The sequence below is a fragment of the Acanthopagrus latus genome, chromosome 11, assembly GCF_904848185.1.
Source record: "Acanthopagrus latus isolate v.2019 chromosome 11, fAcaLat1.1, whole genome shotgun sequence".
NCBI lineage: Eukaryota > Metazoa > Chordata > Actinopteri > Spariformes > Sparidae > Acanthopagrus > Acanthopagrus latus.
This window is the reverse complement of record NC_051049.1, coordinates 27696216-27719486: the sequence shown is the minus strand read 5'-3', so window position 1 is coordinate 27719486 and position 23271 is coordinate 27696216. Positions and strand designations below refer to the sequence as shown.

At 40.7% G+C, this 23271-nt stretch overlaps 2 protein-coding genes across 5 annotated transcripts; one reads left to right on the top strand and one right to left on the bottom strand.

The window, feature by feature from the left end:
- Positions 1-95: 95 nt before the first annotated feature.
- On the bottom strand, positions 96-14173 carry bmb (brambleberry). Of its 2 annotated transcripts, XM_037115918.1 has the most exons (13): positions 14033-14173; positions 10700-10953; positions 9304-9432; positions 9031-9216; positions 8370-8592; positions 4070-4186; positions 3792-3971; positions 1562-1768; positions 1321-1471; positions 975-1036; positions 745-866; positions 534-655; positions 96-440 (listed from the first exon to the last, which is right to left on the bottom strand). In XM_037115918.1, exons 2-13 carry the CDS (start codon positions 10949-10951, stop codon positions 311-313), a joined length of 1881 nt encoding a protein of 626 aa, XP_036971813.1. In that variant the 5' UTR covers positions 10952-10953; positions 14033-14173; the 3' UTR covers positions 96-310. The 2 variants fall into 2 exon arrangements, with proteins under 2 accessions (XP_036971813.1, XP_036971814.1); XM_037115919.1 differs by lacking the exon at positions 14033-14173 and having other exon boundaries at positions 10700-10974.
- A 155-nt stretch (positions 14174-14328) lies between these two features.
- Positions 14329-22195, top strand: pycr3 (pyrroline-5-carboxylate reductase 3). 3 transcript variants are annotated; one of them, XM_037115921.1, is made up of 7 exons: positions 14329-14471; positions 18536-18629; positions 18716-18780; positions 19138-19317; positions 19413-19625; positions 20102-20194; positions 21154-22195. In XM_037115921.1, the coding sequence occupies exons 2-7, from the start codon at positions 18542-18544 to the stop codon at positions 21355-21357; spliced, it is 843 nt and encodes a 280-aa protein (XP_036971816.1). In that variant the 5' UTR covers positions 14329-14471; positions 18536-18541; the 3' UTR covers positions 21358-22195. The 3 variants fall into 3 exon arrangements, with proteins under 3 accessions (XP_036971816.1, XP_036971815.1, XP_036971817.1); XM_037115920.1 differs by lacking the exon at positions 14329-14471 and adding an exon at positions 14522-15331; XM_037115922.1 differs by lacking the exon at positions 14329-14471 and adding an exon at positions 14545-14984.
- Positions 22196-23271: the final 1076 nt, after the last annotated feature.

Below are 23271 nucleotides of genomic sequence, written 5' to 3'. Positions count from 1 at the left end.
ATAAGTTCTGGAGTGTTGGTCATTTTTCATATATCCAAGAACAATGAAGATGCATTTTGAGACCACTACTACTGCTCAGAAAACGTGCAGACATATTAAAAGGGTAAAGATATAATTTATTAACTTAAAATTGAACAGTTAAAAACATGACAATAAAAATATACAAAGATATCTACAAAAATCTAGAGCTCATATAGCAAATGTAACATTCATGCAAAGCAGGCGCAATGACAACACAGACAAATGCTAACAGTTTTTCAAAGAGAGAGCACTCAGTTGATGAAAAATAAAACAGGGAAAGTTGATGATTTCAGGAGTGAACATAAGAGGTGTGCCCTCCTTCGTGGACTCTACAGTACTCCTGTCCCGGCACGGCTCTCTTCTTACAGGCCTTCCCCGTTTTCGTGATACCGTTGCACAGCTGACGGCCTGATAGAGAGCTGCCACAGGAAGGATGGAGTGAAAAAGTGTCCAATATGGGGGAAGGCCTCATCAAAATGCATTTTTAATGAAATGATTGAGTTTCACCTGACCTGTTGCTGTATAATGATGGCGTCGGACTCGCACTTCGTGAGTCGCTCACCAAATCCCGCGATTCATTCACTGCATCAAAGACACCACCCAGGTTCCTTGGGGGGATGTCATCAGCCAGGGCCTGAACAATGAAGCCACAAAACCTTTGAGTAATTCACAGGATACTGAAAATGCATCCTGAATTCAACTTCAGAAGATACATTTGCTCACCGCTGACAGAACTTGCTGTGATATGAGCCTGGGAGTCGAGTGATTGGGTGTGCCAATAAATGGCATGAACTTGGACTCTGGCTTCCTGTGAGGGGGAGACACAACTGATACCCCAAAGTCACCTGAATACAAAGACATAAGTGAGAAAAAGTTAGGTCAATCTGTATCCACTGAGGATTTCAATAATCTGAAATATTGTTCAGATAGGTATAGTTTTACATATTTCAAACCTGTTATGAAGCTGTCCTGATTCAACAGGTCGTCCTGCTCCAAGAAACCGTTCTTTTCCTCTCTGAGGACAAAAAGGATAGGACCAGTGACATCAAATAAAACAGAGATAGGAACTCTATCCATCTAAAACAAACTGCCACTTTAATGACTTATAGGTAAACATAAGTCATTCAAATTAATTTTTGGAGATGTTGGGTTGGGTTTTGGAAATGTATACTGGGCTTTTTTTTCCACACACAGAAGGAAGCGTGCATCTACTCATGGATGAGAGAGGTTCATGAAAAACATTTGTTGCAGCCCCACTCTGCACTGTAGAAAGTATATAATAAACTCATGCAGACTCACTTCTGTGGCGTAGAGGATGGTGGGTAAGAGTGACAGGATGAAACTGGCGTCTTCTGTGGCTCCACAATTTCACATGGGGCCAGAGGCAGCGGGGCGGCGGGTATTCCTCTGATCTGGAAGCAGGCCCACAACTGACTCACAAACCAGTGGCCTGCACATATAAATAAATAAAATACCATTGTGACAATTGTAAGAGAATACTGAAGTATTTGTCTTGTAAGCAGCTTAAAGCAGTTTGTACCCAGAGAGAGAGAGAGCAGCAGCAGGCTGAGGCCAGTGAGATCCAACGCAGGCTGCTGGTTGACCTCAGCTACAGCGTTAAGAGGCACGGTGAGCAGCAGCAAGGCTCGAGAGAAACCTGGACAACGCAGGAATGTCAGCAGGACAGCACACACCACAAAGTAACCTGTGTGCGCAACACATGTCCACATGGCTGTCAGGCTCAAACCTGGAATAACAAGAAGTACAAAAGACACAGTTATCAGTCATGAAAAAAAAAAAAAAGTTTAACACATTGTGTAATTTCTGTTACTAGGGGTCTCTAATCAAAACAAAACATTTAAGTTGCATGGAATCAAGGGAGATCCATCTTCACTGTTTAACAACCATTGTTTTTTATTGAAGTCGTGTGGTTGAATTGGCCAACTTGCTTCCTCAGTTCCTACTAGGGATTTTAGCAACAGGTGACCAAACAAAACTCACCGTTACCCGTTTACCTCCCTCCAACTCTGAAATGACGCTCCAATATTTATCCTAATTTTCTTTCTGGCATAGTTAAATTTTTTTCTTTTTTTTTTTTCCCTTCGTCAGTCTTATTTTTTCTCTTTGACGTGGGCAGTGGTGGGGCATTTTTCTGCTGTTGCCTCTCCGCCATTGTTTACATTTTGAGTTTGAGCTTGAATCTATCTGACCAGGTAAGAGCAGGCACTGCACCTGCACAAGGGAATGAGAACTGCCGAGTATGTACTGCGTGAGGGAGAGGTGCTGCCAACAGCATATGCATGTGCATGATTGACGCTTCTCAGACACTCCTGTTGGCTCTGATTGGCTGTATTGATCCGGGAGCGGTGGATTCTTGCAAATCAAATTATGGCCACTAGGTGGACCCACAGACTGGATTTTTTACACAGCTGATGTGTATCTTATGCTACTGTCACATCATAATGACAATTTGAGCAAATATAACCAAAAATAGTTACAGACTAAAGCTTTAATAGACAGCATCCAAAAGTCCTTCCTTATTTACGAACCACCTTCAGATGCTGATAATCGGCATCACTTTGCACGGCAGAATTTAGCTGAGCTTGCACACAAAAGCCTGATCTTAGCAGGTTTAAGTGGAAATTTTGAGCAGTGGAAAAGGGGTATCAATTTAAAGTGGGTGTCCAGGGTGCTGTTTAGCTGTTTAGACTCCGGGCCCTTTTCCACTCATTTTCAAAATTAGCAAAGAAGCCCATTATCATGTCTTAAATTGCTTGTTTTTGTCCAACCAACAGTCCAAAACTCAAAGATATTTTATGGGACATTTAAGATGCTGGGAGCCAAGATATCAGACATTTTCACTTATGACAAATGGAATAATGATTAAAACATCTGTTGATTCATTTTCTGTTGATCAACTCATAATTTCAGCTCTTGGAAAAAAATGTGGATTTGCACTTGTCAAGAAAAGTTGAGATCCATCTACTCCTGTGTAAGAGATATCAGTATGCACACACACACAAACAGCTGCATACACCCACCCACACTCCTGCCAGACATCATACATAGTCCTGAAATGATTCTGCAACATGTTAAAGCTTGGTCTGCTGCATAATGTTTGCCATAAATTCATTTAAAAGAGAAGGTATTATAATCATTGTTAAAAACATCACAATGAGACATTGGGAGAGGAAGTGAAAAGGGGAAAGGTAACCTTGCCTGTTTAAAATAGGGAACTGCACTCAAAGTTTGTCACTGTCTCCGATGATCAGAATGAGAGTTAAATATTAGCTTTGCAAAGTAGAATAATGTGTAATGTGTGATTATGTCTGTAATGTAACCAAATGTAATGTAACCAAATTGAAACAGTCCCTTAGGGTTTACCAAAAGCCCTTAAAATCCAACCTAGCACCATACCAAGTGCACAGATCCTTGAGAGGAGAGCTGCCATTAACGGGCGCAGCTGGTAGCTGTATCTGACTCAAGGGCTATTCATGTCAGGTGCCAAACCAGAGGAAGCAGGGTAGATGTTCGGATTCAGGCAGTTGGAAGCTAGGCCAGTCTCCTTATCACCAGCTAAAAACCCTTATTTAAATTCCCACATTTTGGCAACCTTTTTGTAAGTTTAGGGATCCAACCCTTTACAACAGAGAGCTGGTCGAGTACCTCCTGGACAGGGGTAAAGCTCGGGATCTAACACACTATAGAAATTGGGAATTCTTCTCAATATGGACAAATGTGGTCACTGCACTCTGGGTGTCATGTCTCACCTGCCCAGCCCAGGTAGCCCTGGATCATGTGGAGCTTTTCCTCGATTCGGCTCTGCATGTTATCAAGGTAGTGCAGCGTCAGTCCCAGCGTGCTGTTCATGCGCTCCAGTTTGTTCATCAGGTCTGTGTAGTACTGCGACGTCTGGTCCTGGTAATGCAGGAACTCCAACATACTGTGGTCTGATCAGCCATAGAAGAACGAAATACAGAAATCAAGACAAAACAGTTTTGAACTGCATGTTTGTGATTCATTTTGGATTGTGACGTGTTTTGATTACCAATCTTTTGGTAGATGTCCTGAGCTTGGTGTCGGACGTCTGTAAGGTCTTTAACAATCGCCTTATGGCTGTCCTGCATCTCTGCGCCTTGGATCTGCAGGTTTTCACTCACATTCTCTAAAAAAAAAAAAAAAAGGATAGATTGTAAATATCATTTCATACTAGATGGCAGAACATTAGCTAGGTTATTAAAGTTTGTTGTCATATAATGTTTTGTCCTCAGCTTACAATAACACTAGCAAATACATGTAAAAGGGAAATCATAAATACCAAGCACGAAGCATTTTCAGTACAAAAAAGTATGTGCAAAGACTCAAAGCATACAGAAACCCGACAGATCAAGCCTTATTTGAAATGGTTGAAGCGATGAGGAGACTCTGATCTGAGACGCTGATCTGAGCACTGCACTGCTAACTGAGGGGTTTTCCAGAAAGCAAGCTTAGTGAAACTGGTAAAACCTGCTTTCTGATATATTATCTGTAGGTCCTCATATTACAGCACTTTTCTGACTGCTAATCTACTATTGGGCTAACTGATGTGTTTGGCTTAGCACCAAGTCTTCTAGGCATGGAATGAACAAGTTGGAAACATTTTGCTACATCAGTCTTTTTCCATTCTTCAGAGAATGTACTCTTTTAGAGGCTGGATACTGGATGGAGAGTGATGCTCAACTTGTCTCTTTAGGGTTAGGGTTAGGGGTTAAACAGGGGGGTAAACAGATGTTGTATAAAACTTGTCAGTATTTTGGAAATTGTTTTTGTGTGCATTGGGATATTGTTTAAAATGTTACTTTTCGAAGGGGATGTACTCATTTATGCTGAGCACTGTATATGTTTAGATTAATTAGTAGATTCATTATTATGTTGTATTTTCTGTGGGGACTAACATTGTACTTGAAAAATGTAGACATTACCTACTAAGGGTATCACGATTCTCCAAATCCTCGATTAAATTACATTTTCGATTCAATTCTCGATTTTTACATTTATTATTTTTAAAGCACAGGTTGCTATGCCATTTTTAGACTAGACTTTTATGCAATATAATATCTGATCATTGTTCGCACTACAAGTCAAATTTAAAACATTTATTAACAACAAAAAAGCACGGGGAGGCGGCTTTCAGTTGTTATGGGCCCCGACCGTGGAACAGCCTGCCGGAGAGCCTCAGGGCTGCAGAGACTGTTGAGGTGTTTAAAAAGAGGCTCTAGACCCACCTTTTTAACCAGGCTTTTAATTGAAATTTAAATTCTTCTTAATTCCTTCATGCCGTGCTAATCAGAACACTTTTATCTATCTATCTATCTATCTATCTATCTATCTATCTATCTATCTATCTATCTATCTATCTATCTATTTATTCATTGTAATCCTTTTTATTTTATTTTATTTATTTATTTATTTTTTACTGTTTTAATCTCGCATATTTTAGCCTTTATGCATTTATGTTTTAGTATCTCGGGTCTTTAGCCTTTATGCTTTTATTTTTTAGTCCCTTGTGTTTTTAGCCTTTATACTTTTATGTTTTAGTCCCTCGCTTTTTGCTTTATTTTACTGTTTTAGTCTGTCAGTTTTTAATCTCCAGTGTTTCCTCCTGGGGGCCTGCCGGGCTGGGGGTGGTCTCTGGTCTGGCCGCAGGGGGTGCTGTCCCATGGACGGCTCCGGCCCGGGTGACCAGAGGGTTCTGCACCTTGGTGTGGGGCCTCCTGTCTGCCCGGGTTGGGGTGGTCTCTGTGGCGGTGCTCCTTGCGGCCTTGGTCCGAGATCTCTCCCGGTGCGGTTGGGTCCCCAAAGGTAGCTTCCTCCATGCACCAGGTCTCACTGCCCGGCCGTGTCTCTTTAGTGACAGTTACTGTATGGGTGTGTATGAGTGTGTATGTCTCTGTCCATGTCTGAGGGGGTGGGAGGGTTGGGTTCTTTAAATTTTCTTCTCCTGACTTTATTTTGCTGCTTCTATTTTTCTGCTGTTGTTTGTTTATTTCTGTGAGGCACTTTGAGGTACTTTTTTCTGTATGAAAAGCGCCATATAAATAAAGATTGATTGATTGATTGAACATAATGTAACAATAACTTATAATAACTTTATATAACAACCTGCCATCTAGTTTCTGTTTCTGTCTAGTTTGCAAACTGTGGCTTTATGTCGACAACACGAACGTTGTCAAGATAACTCACTGAGAATCCAAAATTCTTCCACACAGGCGACTTCAGTGAAAGAGGAGGGGGTTGAAGATCTGTCGATGGGTCTCCTGCACCTGCAGTTGCCTTTGTTGTAAGAGTGGCGTCGCCCCTTTCAGGAACAGGGTGGTGGGTGAGGTGAGCATGTAAGGTGTGAGTGGGCGAGCGAGAGTGAGGGAGCATGCGTATGTGCGGACAGTGAATGAATGGGAGAGGAAGGAGAAGTGAAAGGAGTAGCAGTCGTAGTGACAGCAATAAAGTGTACAATATAGTCTCCAGTTTGACTGTGAATAAAGGCGACGGCTCCTCTAGATACAGCAAAGCTCCCTGGTATTATTTCTCAACAAGCTTAACACGTGAAAGTGGTTCACCCCGAAGGTGAAAATTAAACTTCGGCCCTGGAGGAAATCATCTCCCCTGTGCTTCCCGACCACGGTCCGGGAGCCCAACAGGAATGGTGTAACACCATGTTATTGTTTTGCTGGCTGTAGCTAATAGCTACTGGCTTAGCTAGTAGCTAAGTTAGAGAAGGGTGAGTCGCAGCACTTCAACACGTATTTTTTTTCCACTTGACAAGCCGACCGGACGTGACATGGGAGCGTGGCAGCATCGACGATTCAATTTGTTAATTCAAAGTTCGAGATTGTGACTTAATTTCAGTTGATTTAGATTTAAAATCAAAATCGTGACACCCTTATTACCTGCTCACCCACATGTTGATAAAAATTTAGGTGAAGTTCTATAGTCAATCTGCTAGATTTGAAGCTGCAAATGTAAACATCACACATATGGCATTTTTGCCATTTTCACATCACTTCTCCATTCACAAAAAGATAAGTACTACGGCATATGTATGTAACTTAGGGCTGCAACGATTAGTCGACGTAATTGATTATGAAATTTAAAAAAAAAAAAAAAGATTTGTGCTGAAGCGAATTGTTTTAGCACCACAACTAGAAAGCACACCACAGTGTGGCGTGGAAGAAGAAAACCTACAAAATCAAATCAAACCGAAATGGATTTGCATTTTTTGAAGACATATTCATCCATTAGTGTGCAACCAAAAAGTGATTTATTAAAATTCATACTTATTAAAAGTGCAACAGATCTTGAATGACAACAACAACTGCGGTTGCTGTGAACCCATGCTCCCCTGTGTATCACCAGACAAGAGGCCAGCTGGAGACAAGTTCTTTGACTACATTCATTGGTTAATAATGTGTACAGATGTGAAGGGTGGCCAGTAAAATCTATTATTATTAATATTACAAAAATAAGTCCAATTTGCAAGCAAGAGGTTTCTGTCTGACAGCAACGATATCAGTAAAAATTCATGTGTAGGATATTAAAGCAGTACAAAACAGTAATAACATTACTTGGATAAAACAATAGTAAACCTCCACTTAATGCAATGATTTATAACATAATTCATTTGTAAAATATATAATCAATAAACTATAATCAATCAACTATAATAATTAGTATTAGGCATTACAGTGTGATAAAACATGATCCATAAATTTCAGATTCTCGTGGTTTAAAATACATTTCATGGGTCTTTAATTTGCTCTGAGAATATGAGGTAACACGTCGAAACAGATAATCAACCAAAATAATCGTTAGTTGCAGCCCTAATGTCACTCTGTTTGTTTTGTGGATTTCGTTAAGTCTTATGTGGAAAGAGGGTTTGTGCCTTCACTGAACCTGTTGACAGACACACACGTACAGTTAACCCAGGCACAATGTACTTCTTTTGTTAGCATATGTGACTAATGTTTACATTACAGGATGAGGTGAGACTACTTGTTTCCTTTGACCTGTTGAACACAAGCAGCTTTGTTCCTTTGTTGAGTTGATTTTGATGGTGTAAAGCCACAAGCTCAGGGTTAAAGTCTGGGTTGGCACACTTTGAAATGTGCCAGGACTGTGCCAGCATCAAACAAGGTCCTAATACCCCTTTTCCACAGGTCAAAAATCCTACTTAAACCCGCTAAGATCAGGCTTTTGGGTGCAATGGGAATGTTCACACTCTGCAGTAGACACAGGTTTTTAATCACCTTGGCTCAGCTTTGATCTAAACGACCTGGGTAACCATGGACCTAGAACTATGACAAAACTCTCACCCATTCTTTGTGTGATGCCCTTGATGAGCTGAGCCACCAGCTCCTGTCCAGAAGCGATGAGGGCTTTCTCCTGGTTCAGACGCTGCAGGTTGTCCCTCAGTGAACTCTCCATCTGCCCCTGGCCTTCGTACAGTTTCCCCTGTTGGGCCTGCAGAGCACTGTGACCGTCCAGCAGCTTGTCCAAGGAGGCTGCAGTCAGTTCCCTCAGCTCCAGCTGGCCCTCCTGTTACAAAACACCACTTGATGTGTTACTACACACTGTACACATGAAAATGAAAAGGTTGAAGAAAATTAGAGCTGCACAGTTATATTTTATTTATATTGCCATCGTCTTGACTGATACTGGCATATTATTCTGCATTAGTGACATTCACATTTGATTACATCAACACAGATAATTAACTGCTTCTCATGTACCAGCTATTTTGCTGGTACAACAAAATGACAATAAAGCTTTGACTGATTGATTGTTACATCTGGAGAACAAGATTTGTAGGCCAGGACACCGCTGCAGCTCTAACAAACTTCATTATAGTGCTTATTTTACAACAACAACAAAAAGTTTCACCTTCTGCGATTTTGAGATTACACTTGGTCATACTGTGTTTGTTTTAAATATATTTTGATTTATTGTTCAGATCTGAAGAAAAGTGAACTCCACCTTCAGGTCCTTCATTGCATCCAGTTGGCTCGTGGCTGTGGAGATGAGAGCGTTGACAGTGTGCTCTGCTCGGCGTCTGAAGAGCTGCTGGCGAGTTGCGTAGCAGACAGAGCGTGCCCTGTTGCTCACTATGTGGTAAGCATTCCAAGTGTCTGGGTCCATGCCTGCTGTGCACTCTTTTATTGTCTGAAACAGCAAAATCAGATGAAAAATTGCTCAATAAAGACCACAAAAAAACAAAAAGGGTTCCCTTCATCATAATGTTATTGTCACCATTTCCTCTGTACACGGGTAGATTGGGCGCCCCTCACTCTCTGATTGGCAGTTGAACAGAACAACTCCAAGTTTTGCGAGCTGTTCCTCTGAGAGGCTGCCACAGCTCGCCTTCAGCCGGGCAACCACCTGCAACAGAGCACAGTGCTTTACTTATTTATTTATGGGCAATTTGTATCACTTTATTAATAGGAGAGCTTTGGAGATGACAGGAAACAGAGGACAAAGCCTCCACACATAGGATGACCACTCCACCAACCGAGCGCCCCACAGCGCTTTATTTAAAGGGTTAAAGACACACCAGTGGGAGTGTACTGGTGTTACTGTGACAGTATTAATGTGAAGGTTGTTAGACTGCTAATACGTCCAACTGATGAATATATCCATGTTTCTCAACTTTTTCTAGGCTTAAGTCTCAAACCATTTCAAGAGATGTCTCAAGTGGTCATGTGAAGTTTACCCATGGATGTCAATAGTAGGAATGCTGAGGGGCCTGCAGCACCCCCTAAAACGAGGCATTATACAAACTATCAATGATTTATAAAAATAACATTTGCAAAAGTGTAATGCAATTCACAGCAGAGATAATGCTCATGTCAATGACTGAGAAAGGAGTTAAGTAAAAATATGAAGTGTACACATGATCTAAAAAATCATGAAGCCAAATGTAACTCTACAGTTCTGTGGTTTATCAATCAGCTCTGAACTGCACTGCAGACTGGAGTCTCTGTTAACTGTGACAAACACGCAGAGGCCTGAACAGTTGATATATTTTCAGACGGCATTTAATGAAGTTCATAAAGCTTCTCCTAGATCAGTAACTCCCAAAGTTGTTTTTACAAAGGGAGTCTGGGGAATTTCTTTCCCTCGTCTGCTTGCCGTTATTGTCAATTGCTGCAGCTGCTTTGACAGAGAATATCTGATGTTCAAGTTTACTGTCTGCTGTGATGAATATTGTTCTCAAATAGTTAATAACTATTAAATACAACTCATCCACTGAAATTGATACAGCAAATATGAATGTTGTGCACCAATAACTTTGATGTCAATACATAGACTGACCACTTGGAACCCCTCAACTGTGACCGACACAATTTTGGTGAAAATCCCAAACATAATCTGGTTTCATCATTTCAAAACAGAGGATATGTTTTTCTTTAGAAATAGAATATTTTGGGGCTGTGCACTGTTGATTTGCATGAATTGTGATGAGACCTTTTAATCTACATTCTGACATTTTGGAGACTAACTGAGCAAACCAGGATATAATTTGTTTGCAGCATCATAAAAATGACTAAATTCTTGATTTGACCCTGTTTGCATAAGTAACCTGAGTGAATTGTGGGTAAAAATGTGAAACGACCTTGATATCAAGGACCACAACGCTCAGTTTCACCTTATAATTGCAGCTGTCTAATGGGCTTATCTCCATATTTTTTGCCTCAGCTAAAAACTTCTCATCCGCAGTGGCCATCTCAAATTGAGCATCCCTTGCTAAAAGTGCTGGGACTTCAGCTGCTGCAGGTGGAGGTGGTGCGGCTGCTGCCAGTGGTGTCTCTGTCTGCCTCAGCCACTCAAACAGTCCACTGACTGTAGGACACTGACAGGCCAGCAGGAAACACAGGTGGTGGATCAGCAGATGGCCCATGTCTGGAACAGAACACAATAAAGCTGCAGAATGACTTCAATCAGCTTTTTTGCCACTTAAGTCTTTGTTGGCAAGAGATTTTCAACATTAATAATAATAAAAAAAACTGTTTGAGGAAAATATTCACATTTTCCCTCACAAACTCTCTTTAAATCAATAAAAGATTTACGAAACAAAATCTTACGTCTGGTCCTTCATTTATTTTCATTTGTATTTAGCTCGTTAACATACAATTACTTGAATCTACCAAATAAATGATGCTCTTTATTACACTATCTTGAGAGAAATAACAGAGCCATTAAGTGCAAGGTAATCTACTGGTAATTGGAAAAAAAAAAAAAAGTCTGACAGTCAAGTAACCCATAGTACATAGTATATAAATATACATATGATGTATTTTTATTTGCACTTTTCGCACTTTGGTACACTTAAGCTGTGAGTATCAGACACTGAGTCAAGGACTCTGGACGCCTTTTTTCTCTCCAGTGTGCAATAATAAAAGACAAACAATGTGCAATGACCCACATTTTAACAGCAGGATTATTTATTACACTGTATGTATGGATATATTATAGTAGAATGTACATTTCTTGAATCTTTACTAATTTTTTGTTGTTGCCTATATATAGTTTTTATTCTTCTGCATATTTATGGGACTTTGCATGGAAGCAGCTGTAACACAAGCAATTTCCCCCTGAAGAATAAATAGTATTTCTGATTCTGATTAATATCAAACAAGTTTGACTTAACAAGTCTTCATCAGGGTGACTTTCACTTTAACCAAAGAAAGATTTTTGACAAGATATCTGTACATTTACTCAAGTAGGTGATGACTTTTGGGTACTGGTACACAACTGCTGTTGTTTTGTTCTATTACAACTCTTTAAATCAGTGGTTTCAAACTGATCCAGTAGAGGGCCACTGTGGCTGCAGGTTTTCATTCGAACCAAGCAAGAACACACCTGATCCAACAAATCAACTGTGTAAAGACAATTTAGTTGATTGAATAAGTCGAGTCAGGTGTGTTCTTGCTTGGTTGGAATGAAAACCTGCAGCCACAGCGGCCCTTTACTGGATCAGTTTGAGACTACTGCTTTACATACTATTTCCAAATACTGGTATTTTCTTACTTTCCCCCAAAAAATAATTGTCAGAGAGCTTATGATCTACACCCTTTACATCATATGACATCAAAAGTATGAAACTGCTTACTTTTACCTTAGATGTAACAAAAGATATGAATCAGATTTTATTCCCAGCTTGTTTCCCTCTATATCCCTCATCTTGACATAGTGTATGTGAGGGGGTGCATCATCCACATCATCTTACTAATCATCTGAACTCCTAGTATGAAGATCTATTTTAAACTGAGTAGTGTATAGCTATAGATAGAGGGAGTAAGACAGACAACAAGTAAGTGTGAGTACCGTGTGAATAAAGTGAGATTTATTGACGTTATTATAAAGAAGTGCGTTGTCTTCAGCTGGACAGGACAGTAAATGTAGGCTTGATGAAGTGTGTAATAAATCTGAATAATTTCACAATTAACAGCTGGGATTAATTGGTGGTAGCAGGTGGTTGTGGTCACCTATAATTAAGCCCACCAGTGTATACGGACAGTGAATTACCAGTATGTACACTGAAGAGGCTGTTTTCACAAAAAGTCAAATTTCCTTACTGGCTTCGTCTTTCTTTAAGTTCTAATCGTGATTTTAGTGCAATCATTTGTTTAACATGTATCATGAACTCAAAGCGTGATTTGGAATGCCAAACTGTGTCTTGACTTTAATGAGGACTATAATTCATTATTTCCAACTTCAGATGATGATAAAAGCATGTCAATATGATCTGTGTCTGTCAACTATGTTTAATCAGAGCAGAGGTAGCCCATTGTCATCAGTGTAAATGCTTGTTTAACACTGTTTTACCATTTTTACATACAACTGCCTGCGAACCCCAAAATTCTCTTTGCTTTTCTCTCTGAGTTGTTGCGGCCTGACAGACTGGAAATAGTAGTGTTAATTGCTTCTATCATTGTTTATGATTGCTCATTGTTTTCTGGACGTGTCCTTGTACTATATAATATCTTCAATCTGCCCCTATGGTCATCCTTGTGTCCTGCCTTCCTCTAACCTTTAAAATGGCTGGTTGAGATCTAGTCAAGTCAATTTTAGTTATATCAACCCAACTCATAGTTTAGAGTGAGTGAGGATAATAAGTTAATTCTGAATTCTGATCAGCTTATTATACAAACTGCAAGTCTTGGCAACCAAGGTGAATTGCAAGTATTTTGGGATGGAATAAGTCTTTAAACAAGTTTAAACAATCACAGTAGGAAGTAGGCTTGGGTGGAATCAACCTTCAAAACTACAACAAAAGTATCAAAACCAGGGTTCTGAAACTGCGGTTCTGAACGTGTAGCCTCTGGTACTGCAGGCACGCTCTGGAGGGGGCTAAACTTGAAAGGGAGGGTGCAATAGCCAGGGGCTGTCGCTAGATGGCGACAACAAAAGCCTATATATTTAAATTAATGTTTTTAAATATACATGCAGCCTTTCTATATAGGCTTATAGGAATGTATGGTGTCCCGTAAAGCACACGTGGTAGGGACTGTATGCATGACACAATAGTAAGAACTTATTCATTTATCATTCATATGAATGAAAACCAATGAGTGGCTTTGCCCGGGCATGTCTGCTCTCCTGCACAACACATGCACTCCAATATAGTACCTACCGTGGACAACTACAGCATTGTATATACACTGCAAATAAAACCTTTTGCTTCGTAACTTTATTTTATTTACCGTTAGACGCAGCAATATTGGCTGAACTGGGGTGGAAAAACTCACAATTTAAAATCTGCCTGGCGGTTTTTTTAACCCTCTGTTTTAAGTACCGAGAAGCAAAATGCACATGCCCTCTCCAAGAGTGCAAAACAAAACCACAGTGAAATAGGACAACACATTTAAAACTGAAAACACGCTTCAACACACTCAAAAAAACAATTTCATGCAGCAGTATGTGCGCGTAATATAATACATAATAACGCTCTAAATGTAACTGTTGTTAAATCATGTACCTGTTGTTAAATTCTGCAGGACACTCCTCAGCCCCCTCTCACAGCTGACTGGAATGACAGTTGATTTTTTTTGCTCGTCGTCTCTCTGTCCTATACGTCGAGGACTCAGCCAATGGAATTACTCGCTTTTTTGGGGATTGGACGAGTGATGTGTTTGTTTTCTCCATCACGGCTGTAGCGGAATGTACCTACGCGGAGTCTCGTTTGGAATGCGTGGCTGATGTTGGAGAGGGTGCCGCCCACCTGGCGCAGCAACAGAGGAGTAAAAATCAAACGCATCGATAGTTCAGCGAGGCTCAGCAGGTTGGGCCGTGGTTGTCAGCGCAGCTCAGCTGGTCGGTGTGTGGATGCTCCGGATGTGTCCGGCCTGAGAGTTTAAATGAAACTACAGTCTGAGTTTAACTAAACGTCGGACGTCAGCAAAACTGAAAAACATCAGGTGAATAAATATCCTCGAACCAACATTAACCAGTGTTATTCACAACATCGCCTGACAGCTTGCTTATGTCACTCCGTGTTATTTTATGGTTGTCCAGTCAACAAGAAACACGTGCATTGTATGTCTAATCTAATCTGTCTGGGATTATTTTCACGCTATCACTAGCTAGATGCAGAAGCAGAGCTTGTATCAACTATAAACAGGATTTTAACATTTTACCAGCGCGGTTTTCACAGCCTGTAGGATAAACACGGCTAAGCTCCGAACTAGCTGCAGCACAGCTCTGTCCCTGCACCACGTACTAGATATGCTAGCAGCTATTTAGCAGCCTAGCCGTATGAACATTCACCCCTTGGGCTAACGTTTACTAGCCGCGGAGCTAACGAGGCTGCGTCGCCACAACAACGAGGGCAATGGATGACTCTGGCATCAAGAAGCAGAACTGGGACGTGAAGGAGACGGAGTTGTTTCTGGAAATCCTCAAGGAGCTGGACATCAATAAGTGCTTAGACGGTAGGAAAGTGAGGAATAACAAACTCTTCAAGGTGGCGCACAGGAGGATGACAGCGGCCGGTTATCACAGATCTGTGGACCAGTTAAAGTTTCGCTGGAAACTTCTCAAAAGTGCATATTACAAGTGCAAGAGGGAGCCCGACTCCACGGCCCCCACCAAAATACAGGGCTGGTGGCGTTATGAAAAGACAATGACGGCTATTATGGAGTCCAGACACCCGCTGGTCGGAGCTGGGGTCAACTCAGACAGGAACGATGAAGTGACAGAAGACTCTGACGGGGAAGCATCAGTGCTGCTGTGGCCGCAGCCCTGCCCGGACCTTTCCACTCAGAACCTGGATTTAATTGTAGGGGTGATGGCGTGGATGCGATGTGTCATTGGATCATAATCTGATTTCTCTCGTGTGTTGTCCAGATGCATGCGTCCATCAAAAACAAACAAACAAACAAACAAACAAAAACTGTGTGCCTGCTGTGAATATGTCTCTGGCTTGTTCATATTCACACTCATTCGCTAGTTTAAGTCCACTCTCAGGACGATATGTCTTGCAGGAATATGGTATACGCAGTTCAAAATGAGATAGTGATAGTGGGATATTTTAGTGCTTCGCTTGTTTATTCTGTGACATCTGAGTTTTTGTTTTGTGTTTTGGGACTCATAACTGATTTTGAGATGTCCCAGGGCTGCAAAACAAAAAAAAAAAAAAAAAAAAGTGAGCTAAAATACTCCTTTGATAGTCCCACAGCTGGGAAATTTGCATTGTTAAAGTACAAAGGGGATAGCAAAATTAGAGGGCACCAATTCACACAATTAATCAGTAAAAAAGTAAAAAGCAGTGAGAAGAATATAAATAAGAAAACTTAAAAAATATTCATACCATTGCAAATTGAGTTGCTGAAATTGCACATCGAGATATTGAGATTGCACAGTTGGAGGTCAGTTTTGGTGTGTGGGGGATCTCGTGGAAACAGCACTGGTTGTAGAGTCTAACAGCAGCCAGTAGGAAGGACCTGTGATATCTCTCCTTCACACACATAGAGTGAAGCAGCCTGTCAGTGAAAGACCTCTCCAGTGCTGTCAGATTGTCCTTTCTCCCACCACCTGCACTGAGTCGAAGGGGCGTCCCAGGATACGGATGGCCTTCTTATTCATTATTATCGATAAATCTGCTGTGAATTTTCCAGATTAATGGTGAAGAATATTCAACCTGTCACTTTAATATTAAAAACAAACAGACGGCAGTACATCAGCAGAGTAACTGCTGCTGTTATTGGTGGTAACCGTAGATGCTGTTAGGTTACTTAGCCGTAACATGCTTCTTTTTTTCAAACCAATAATCCAAAGCCCACAGAATCTGTCATAAATGAGGTAAAGCAGTACAGTTTTGTTTAATCCTTTATTCAAACAGAGAGATCAGGGTCTCTTTTTCAAGAGAGAATTTATGTGCAAGAAAAACATTCATTATACGGAACAACACAAAGTATCCTCTGATCAGTCACAACATTAAAACCACTGACAAGAGAAATTAACAACCTTGACCATCTTCTTGCAGTGAAATGTTCTGCTGGGAAATGCTGGGCTCCTTACATTCCTGTGGAGATCACTCACCCAGACATTCTCCCACACAAAGTTCAGGCCCCCCATTAGCAGCGGTTCACCCAATGTCAGTGACCCCGCCAGCAGGACAGTGGGTCCTGCCAAACTGCAAGAACTGCCCAGGAATGGCCTCAAGAAGGTGAAAAAAGAGCTCAAGGCATCAACCCAGCCTCCAAATGTTCAAAGTCCTAATCTGATGGAGCATCTGTGGGATGTCTTGGAACAATTTCAATCTGAGGACCAACTGTGGATATGACTTTGAGTCCTGGGGCCTCCTTCGGTTGGATGTGATCCAGGATGTACCACAGATGTGTGATCGGATTGAGATCCTTGGAATTCGGAGGCATGGCTGACACCTTGAGCTCATTCATTAGGCCATTTCTGTGCATTGTTCTGTTATGTTGGTTTCCCAACATAATAATGCATTGATGCACAAGATGACCAATGTTTTCACTTTACCTGTCAGTGGTTTTAATGTTGGGGCTGATCTGTGTTGCACACCTCTGATACAAAGCCCAGAGTAAGTTTTCTTGCCATATCTATTGGCCTGCTGTATTGTTTTCCACTATTGTTTCAAAGGCCCATTATTTTCTTTTAAAGGTATGAAATGTAATACATTCACATTTCAAATTAAACAAAATTATCAACAGAGTGTGAAAAAAATGCAATTTTGTGGATGTGTTAAGGATGTCTATGTATTGGGTTTCAGAGGTATCTACTAAAGCTAGCATGCTAACCAGCTAGCCACGGGCCTATAACCTTGTAGCAGTCCAAAGCTTAGTGCTGGATGTGTAAACACCCTACCTTGCTGGTTTCTTGGCTGCAGAGAGCAGCTTTGTCAGCCCTGTAAACTCTAAACTGGGTTGAGGATGCAGTTGCATGACAAAAAGACCTAGAAAAGAGAAACTAGGCTTTGGTAGCCGTTATGTGGGGAGGGACAGAAATCTGATTACTGTCCAACTGTCATTCAGGAATCAACACGTTTGATTTCTTTCCATAACCTGATTGCTCATAGAAATCAGGTTTCATGTGTGCACGTGGACATAGTCAACAGGCACAATGCTTCTCTGTGTGTCTGTATGTTGTTGATGATCGGCAACAATGGTCTCTTAGCTTTTGTTATTAATGCAATAGCCTTTAATAGCACAGTACTACTGAATTACTATACTTGATTTATTATTGTATTGGGATCTCATATGTAGTGTTGAAAGCATATGAATAATGGACTGGGTATAGTAAGCTGCAGGTGTGGCAGTTCAGCTTTTTTGTTTATGGATGTGGCACATACAGATTGCATACTGGTGGCAACTAAGGACTGTTTACATTGTCAATTAATCTGATGATTACTTTCTAATTTATTTTTATTGATTAGTTGTTTGGTCTGTAAAATGTCCAAAAATTGTGAAAACTGACCGAAAGCCCGAGCCCATTTTAAGCCTCAGTACCATTTTAATGGTTTTTGCTTCAGTTATAAAGATATTTACGGAATAGATGATCAATTGTATTTCAACTGATTATTCATTTTCATATCGATATATTTACATATTTTTTGTTTTATTTTATTTAGCAGTGCAAAACCCTTAAATAAAAAAAAATCACTTTACTTTCACATATGACACAGAAAACTGTTCACACCTGAGATGGTGTAACCACTAAACTTTTTGGCAAATATGCCTAGAAAATACCTGGAACGATAGCTGCTAATGAGATGCCATTATCATAATAATTGCAGAATAATGTTCTGTTTGTCGGCAAATCAATTAATTGACTAATCACTGCAACTTTAACCTCTTGCAATTTTATCGACTTTAACAGAATGTGAGAAAAAGTGTGACTCCATTGTTATTGTGGAAATAATAGTATTGTGTGTTAGTTAGTTCTGTGATTCACACCCCGGTCATAAGGTGCTAGCGTGTTGATGTTTCACACGGATCTATTCTCTCTGTACCTTTAGATCAAAATGGACCCTGAGATGGACTCGCAACTGAAGATTGGTTTTATCGGTGCGGGGAACATGGCTTTTGGCATCGCCAAAGGCATCCTGTCTGGTGAGTAAGGAGAGATTTGTTGAAACAGAGCTGAGAGGTTTCATGAGTAAAGTGAGTTAACACTGTCTTGTGTGTTCCCGTTTAAGGAAACATTCTTCCTGTAAACGTCAAAGTCAGTGCACCGTCGTCCAGGAACCTGGGACGCTTTCAGGTACTTTTTTCCTTCTTTATGTATCAGTCAGTTCTCAGTAGGACGGGTTGGATTGCAGTCAGTGAGCAGTTAAGATTGTGGTTACTATTTGTAAGATCAGGTTCCTCATGAATGGACGGTTGTGCAGCAAACTAATCCATTTTAATACTGACCTCATTCTGTTTCTGTGGAGTCCTACAAGTTTCTACAAGTTTTTCATTATATCATAACTTGAGATAACTAATTAGCATATTAGTAACACTGTGTTCCCAAATAAGACACTAATTAAATGTAACAGTTTATTTAACGTAATGTTCATTAAACATCTTGTAACAGGTAAACGTGTGTCAGTAACGTCCCTCCCACATTGGCTTTCAGGAGCTGGGGATTGCCATCACTCACTCCAACGTGGAGGTGGTCTGTGGGTCAGATGTGGTCTTTGTAGCAGTTAAACCTCACCTGGTTCCACCTGTTCTCAATGAGATCTCGCAACACGTCACTGACCGACACATAGTTGTTTCTGTTGCAGCAGGAGTAACACTGGCAACACTGGAAGAGGTGAGTGTCCTTGGCCATGTGTAATTTTTTTTTTAACTAAATAGCGGTCTGTTGTGATCTAAAAATTTGTAATGTTATGTTTTTTCTATCCCAAGCTCCTACCAGAGAATTCAGTTACCATCAGGCTGATGCCAAATCTTCCATGCTTAGTTCAGGAAGGAGCACTCCTGTTCGCTCGGGGATCTCATGCAAAACCGGAAGATGGAGCTCTGCTTCGCTCCTTGTTACACCGCTGTGGTTTAGTGGAGGAGGGACCTGAGGCCTGGATTGACATCCACACTGGACTGAGTGGGAGCGGAGTCGCTTTTGTGAGTGTTCAGGATTGTTTGGTTGGGTTTAGAGCTGCGGTTAACCATTATTTTCATGGACTAAGATGGAGATTATTTTCACAATCAATCAAATGATGCTTTAGTCTGTGTACTGTTGATTAAATTATGAAAAATGTTAATCATAATTTCCCAAAGTGATGTCTTCAGATTGGTTCTTTTGTCCAACCGACAGTCAAAGTCCCAAAGACTTCATTTACAGACTTAAACGACCTAGAAAAGCAGAAAATCCTAACATTTAAGAAGTTTTGTTAAAAAAATTACTAAAACGATTGATTTTGAAAACAGGTGGCACATTTCATTTGCTTGACTTGCCCCTCAGGGCTTCCATAGATTGCTGTCAGTGCTGAAAAAAATATGTATATGTAAATAAAAAATTGAAGGACAAATCCAATCATGGATTTTGAAAATTGTGACACCCCTATTAGTCCCCTAGTCTTTGTGATTCCTCTCTGCAGGTGTATCTGTTTGCTGAAGCGCTGGCAGAAGGAGCTGTTAAAATGGGAATGCCAAGTGCCCTGGCACACAGCATCGCATCTCAAACTGTTCTGGTCAGTTATACTTTGTGTGTGTGCATGTGTGTGTGTGTGTGTGTTTCGCTGTTGCAACACCTGCAGCTTTAGAACACTGCCCTGCCAAAAATAAAGTATCACACTCATATGTTTTGTTGGAAGGCCTTTAGCCTTGATTATGACACACATTCCCCATGGCATGGTTTCGATAAGCTTCTGCAGTGTCACAACATTTATTTCTGTCCAGAGCTGCATTCATTTTTCACCAAGATCTTGTATTGATGACGGGAGAGTTGGGCTGCTGCAACCCCTGAACCACTCTTTCACAATTCGAGCCTGATGAATCGTGGCATTGTCATCTCGCAATATTCCCACGCCACCAGGGAAGAGAAATCCATTGATGGAAACACTTGCTCATTCAGTGTATTCAGGTAGTCAGCTGACCTCATCTTTGGGGCACCTAACGTTACTGAGCCCAGATCTGACCAACTGAATCAACCCCAGATCATAACACTGCCCCAGCAAGCTTGTACAGTAAACACTAGGCAAGATGGGTGCATCACTTCGTTCCCCTCTCTTCTTACCCTGATGCACCCATCACTCTGGAACAGGGTAAATCTGGACTCATTAGACCACATGACTTTCTTCCATTGCTCCAGAGTCCAATCTTTATGCTCCCTAGCAAAATGAAGCCTTCTTTTCCAATTAGCCTCACTGTTTAGTGGTTTTCTTAAGTCTGAAGCTACTCACTGCATCAGAGTTAAATAACGTGTTGCCAGCTGAAACATATTATTCACTACAGTAATTATCCAATGTAAGGCTCTTACCTATTTGCTTAGTTGAATCCAGGTAGTGACTTTTATTTTTGGCCAGGTAGTGTATTTCTAAGAATACTGTTTGCTCTTTACATTTCATGGATACTAGCACAAAATGTGGCCTCACCATCATTAATCATTAATCACTAATTACTAATTTGGATTCTATCCGATGTGTTTTAGGGTGCTGGGAGATTGTTACGTGACTCTGGGAAGCATCCAGCTCAGCTGCGCTCCGAGGTCTGCACACCAGGTGGAACAACCATCTACGGGCTTCACACCCTGGAACAGGGCGGTGTGAGAGCGTCGACCATGAGCGCTGTGGAGTCCGCCACAGAGAGAGCCAGGGAGCTTGGCCGAAAGTCAGCAGCCGGAGGCAGGAAATGACTGCTGCTGTTTGCCTTTTAATAACCACAGTGGACCTTATTGAAGTTGAGCGTTGGCTCAACCAATCACCATGGAACACACAGACAAAACAGGACTTGTCACGTTTTTTTTTTTTTTTATTCTATTTTCTCCTTTTATTTTCTCATACTACCTATTTTTTGTGTCTTTGACCAGGAAAAAGGAAATATTGGCTTAATCTTGACAATGACGATTAAATTAATTGCATCGTGACCCTGTGATTTATTTGAGAAAATGGCTACTTTTACATGCACACCCCAGATCTTCTTCTTTCATAATGCAGGTCAGATTTAACCCATATTTGATAACCATATTCCCAGCTGTTGATATAATCACAAAAAGATGCACAGAACTTCAGTCGCATTCAGTTAAGGTCATTTTAACCTCTGCGTTTGGATACAGAAGGAAACACTGCTGTCACCATCATTCATCAATATATCCTCTCTGTTAGAATAAGGGTTTGTAGTTGTGCAGCTGCTGGTGGTTTCTGTCCCAGGTGTAGTTAACATCTAGTTGCGGGCTTTGTCCGGATTTTCATAAAGTGCCATGTGAACTGGCACCCTTCGTGCTTTATTCAGCCTTTGTGCCTTTTTTTTAAATGGAGGTCTTGAAATCCGGCATCAACAGGAAGCTCAAATAATTCCCAGTGAACAGAAGCTATATAAAGACAGACAGACAGACCGACTGAGTAGAGGAATAGAGTCAGTGGAACCCTTAAGGGTTAAATGTATTCTTCATGACAGCATAAAACAACAGACCTGATGGGTGTTAAGTCATTTAGACTGCTTTTAGCATCTAAATTCTTTCAATTTTCTGCTTTTCTCTGTTGTATATCATTATTACACGTAGTTCACTACTTTCTAACTGATTATATATCATGATCTTAATCAACCTATGCTTATGAACTTTTGCTGATGAAGTTCATAAAAGATGGTGGAGATCTCCAGAGGAGCTATAAAATCTGTTATAGTCACACTTGTGATTGTTGTGGAGACACGAACAATAACAACAAAAGCTTTGAAGACTTCAAAGTGTTAGTTCTGGGAAAAGAAAACAAAAAAATGAAACAAAGACAACCTTATTTCCTGCTTTTAAGAGAATAAATTATTGGACAAAAGACCTTCTTGCCACTGTTTTGTCTGTCACATTACCAGATTTAACGGCTGATGCAATGAGGGAAGTTTTACAAGAACACATGCCGTGTCACAAACAGTAAAAGCTCGTCATCGTAGGACAAAGGTGGAAAGTGGGAGTGTTCCTTTAAACCAAATCTAGATCCTGTCTTTGTCTTAAAGAGCACTGTGTAGTTTTAAAGAAGAAATACAAACTCAGAATTTTGATGTTTAAAATATTAATGAGGTATTAACTCAATATATTAATTCTTCCCATAATTGAATAACAAGCTGTTCTTAGAGGGAAATAAAGTCCCCAGAACACTGTGTGAAGCTAGAGAGAGCGGACCCTGCCACCTCTAGAGTGCTGTCCGATGTCTCACCCCTGCTGGTGGACCTCGTTGGACTTTATTACGGCAAACATTTGAACAGTCATCACTGGGGGAGACAAATACATTTTTGATCCAGTTTGAGTTGTGCCATAAATCACACATCATTTTTGTCAATTTGAAAGATAATGATTGTGTTACAAAGTAAATACAGTTTTGAGGTAAAACCGCTCAGTGAACTGCATCGTCTCACCCAACACACAACACCAACATGGCTGCTGCTGCTTCAGCACAGAAACCAAACTAACAAAGATGAAAATCACAATAAATCTGGTCATGTTGACAACTGCAAATATGTGAAAGGGTCTACATCACCTTTGTGAGCTACAAATATATAGAGGCAAAACAATGCTTAAGTTATGCCTTTCTTACCTGGAAAATGATCTTTTATATTG

Bases quoted from the DNA above. Each gene is read 5' to 3' on its own strand.
- bmb (XM_037115918.1), bottom strand. From the start codon at position 10,951: ATGGGCCATCTGCTGATCCACCACCTGTGTTTCCTGCTGGCCTGTCAG. The intron at 9,217-9,303 runs GTGACAATAACA...TTGCTGTTTCAG, and splicing joins ACCCGTGTACAGAGGAAATG to ACAATAAAAGAGTGCACAGC. The intron at 656-744 runs GTGAGCAAATGT...TTCATTGTTCAG, and splicing joins CACAGCAAGTTCTGTCAGCG to GCCCTGGCTGATGACATCCC.
- pycr3 (XM_037115920.1), top strand. From the start codon at position 14,885: ATGGATGACTCTGGCATCAAGAAGCAGAACTGGGACGTGAAGGAGACG. The intron at 19,318-19,412 runs GTGAGTGTCCTT...TTCTATCCCAAG, and splicing joins CACTGGCAACACTGGAAGAG to CTCCTACCAGAGAATTCAGT. The intron at 20,195-21,153 runs GTCAGTTATACT...GATGTGTTTTAG, and splicing joins TCGCATCTCAAACTGTTCTG to GGTGCTGGGAGATTGTTACG.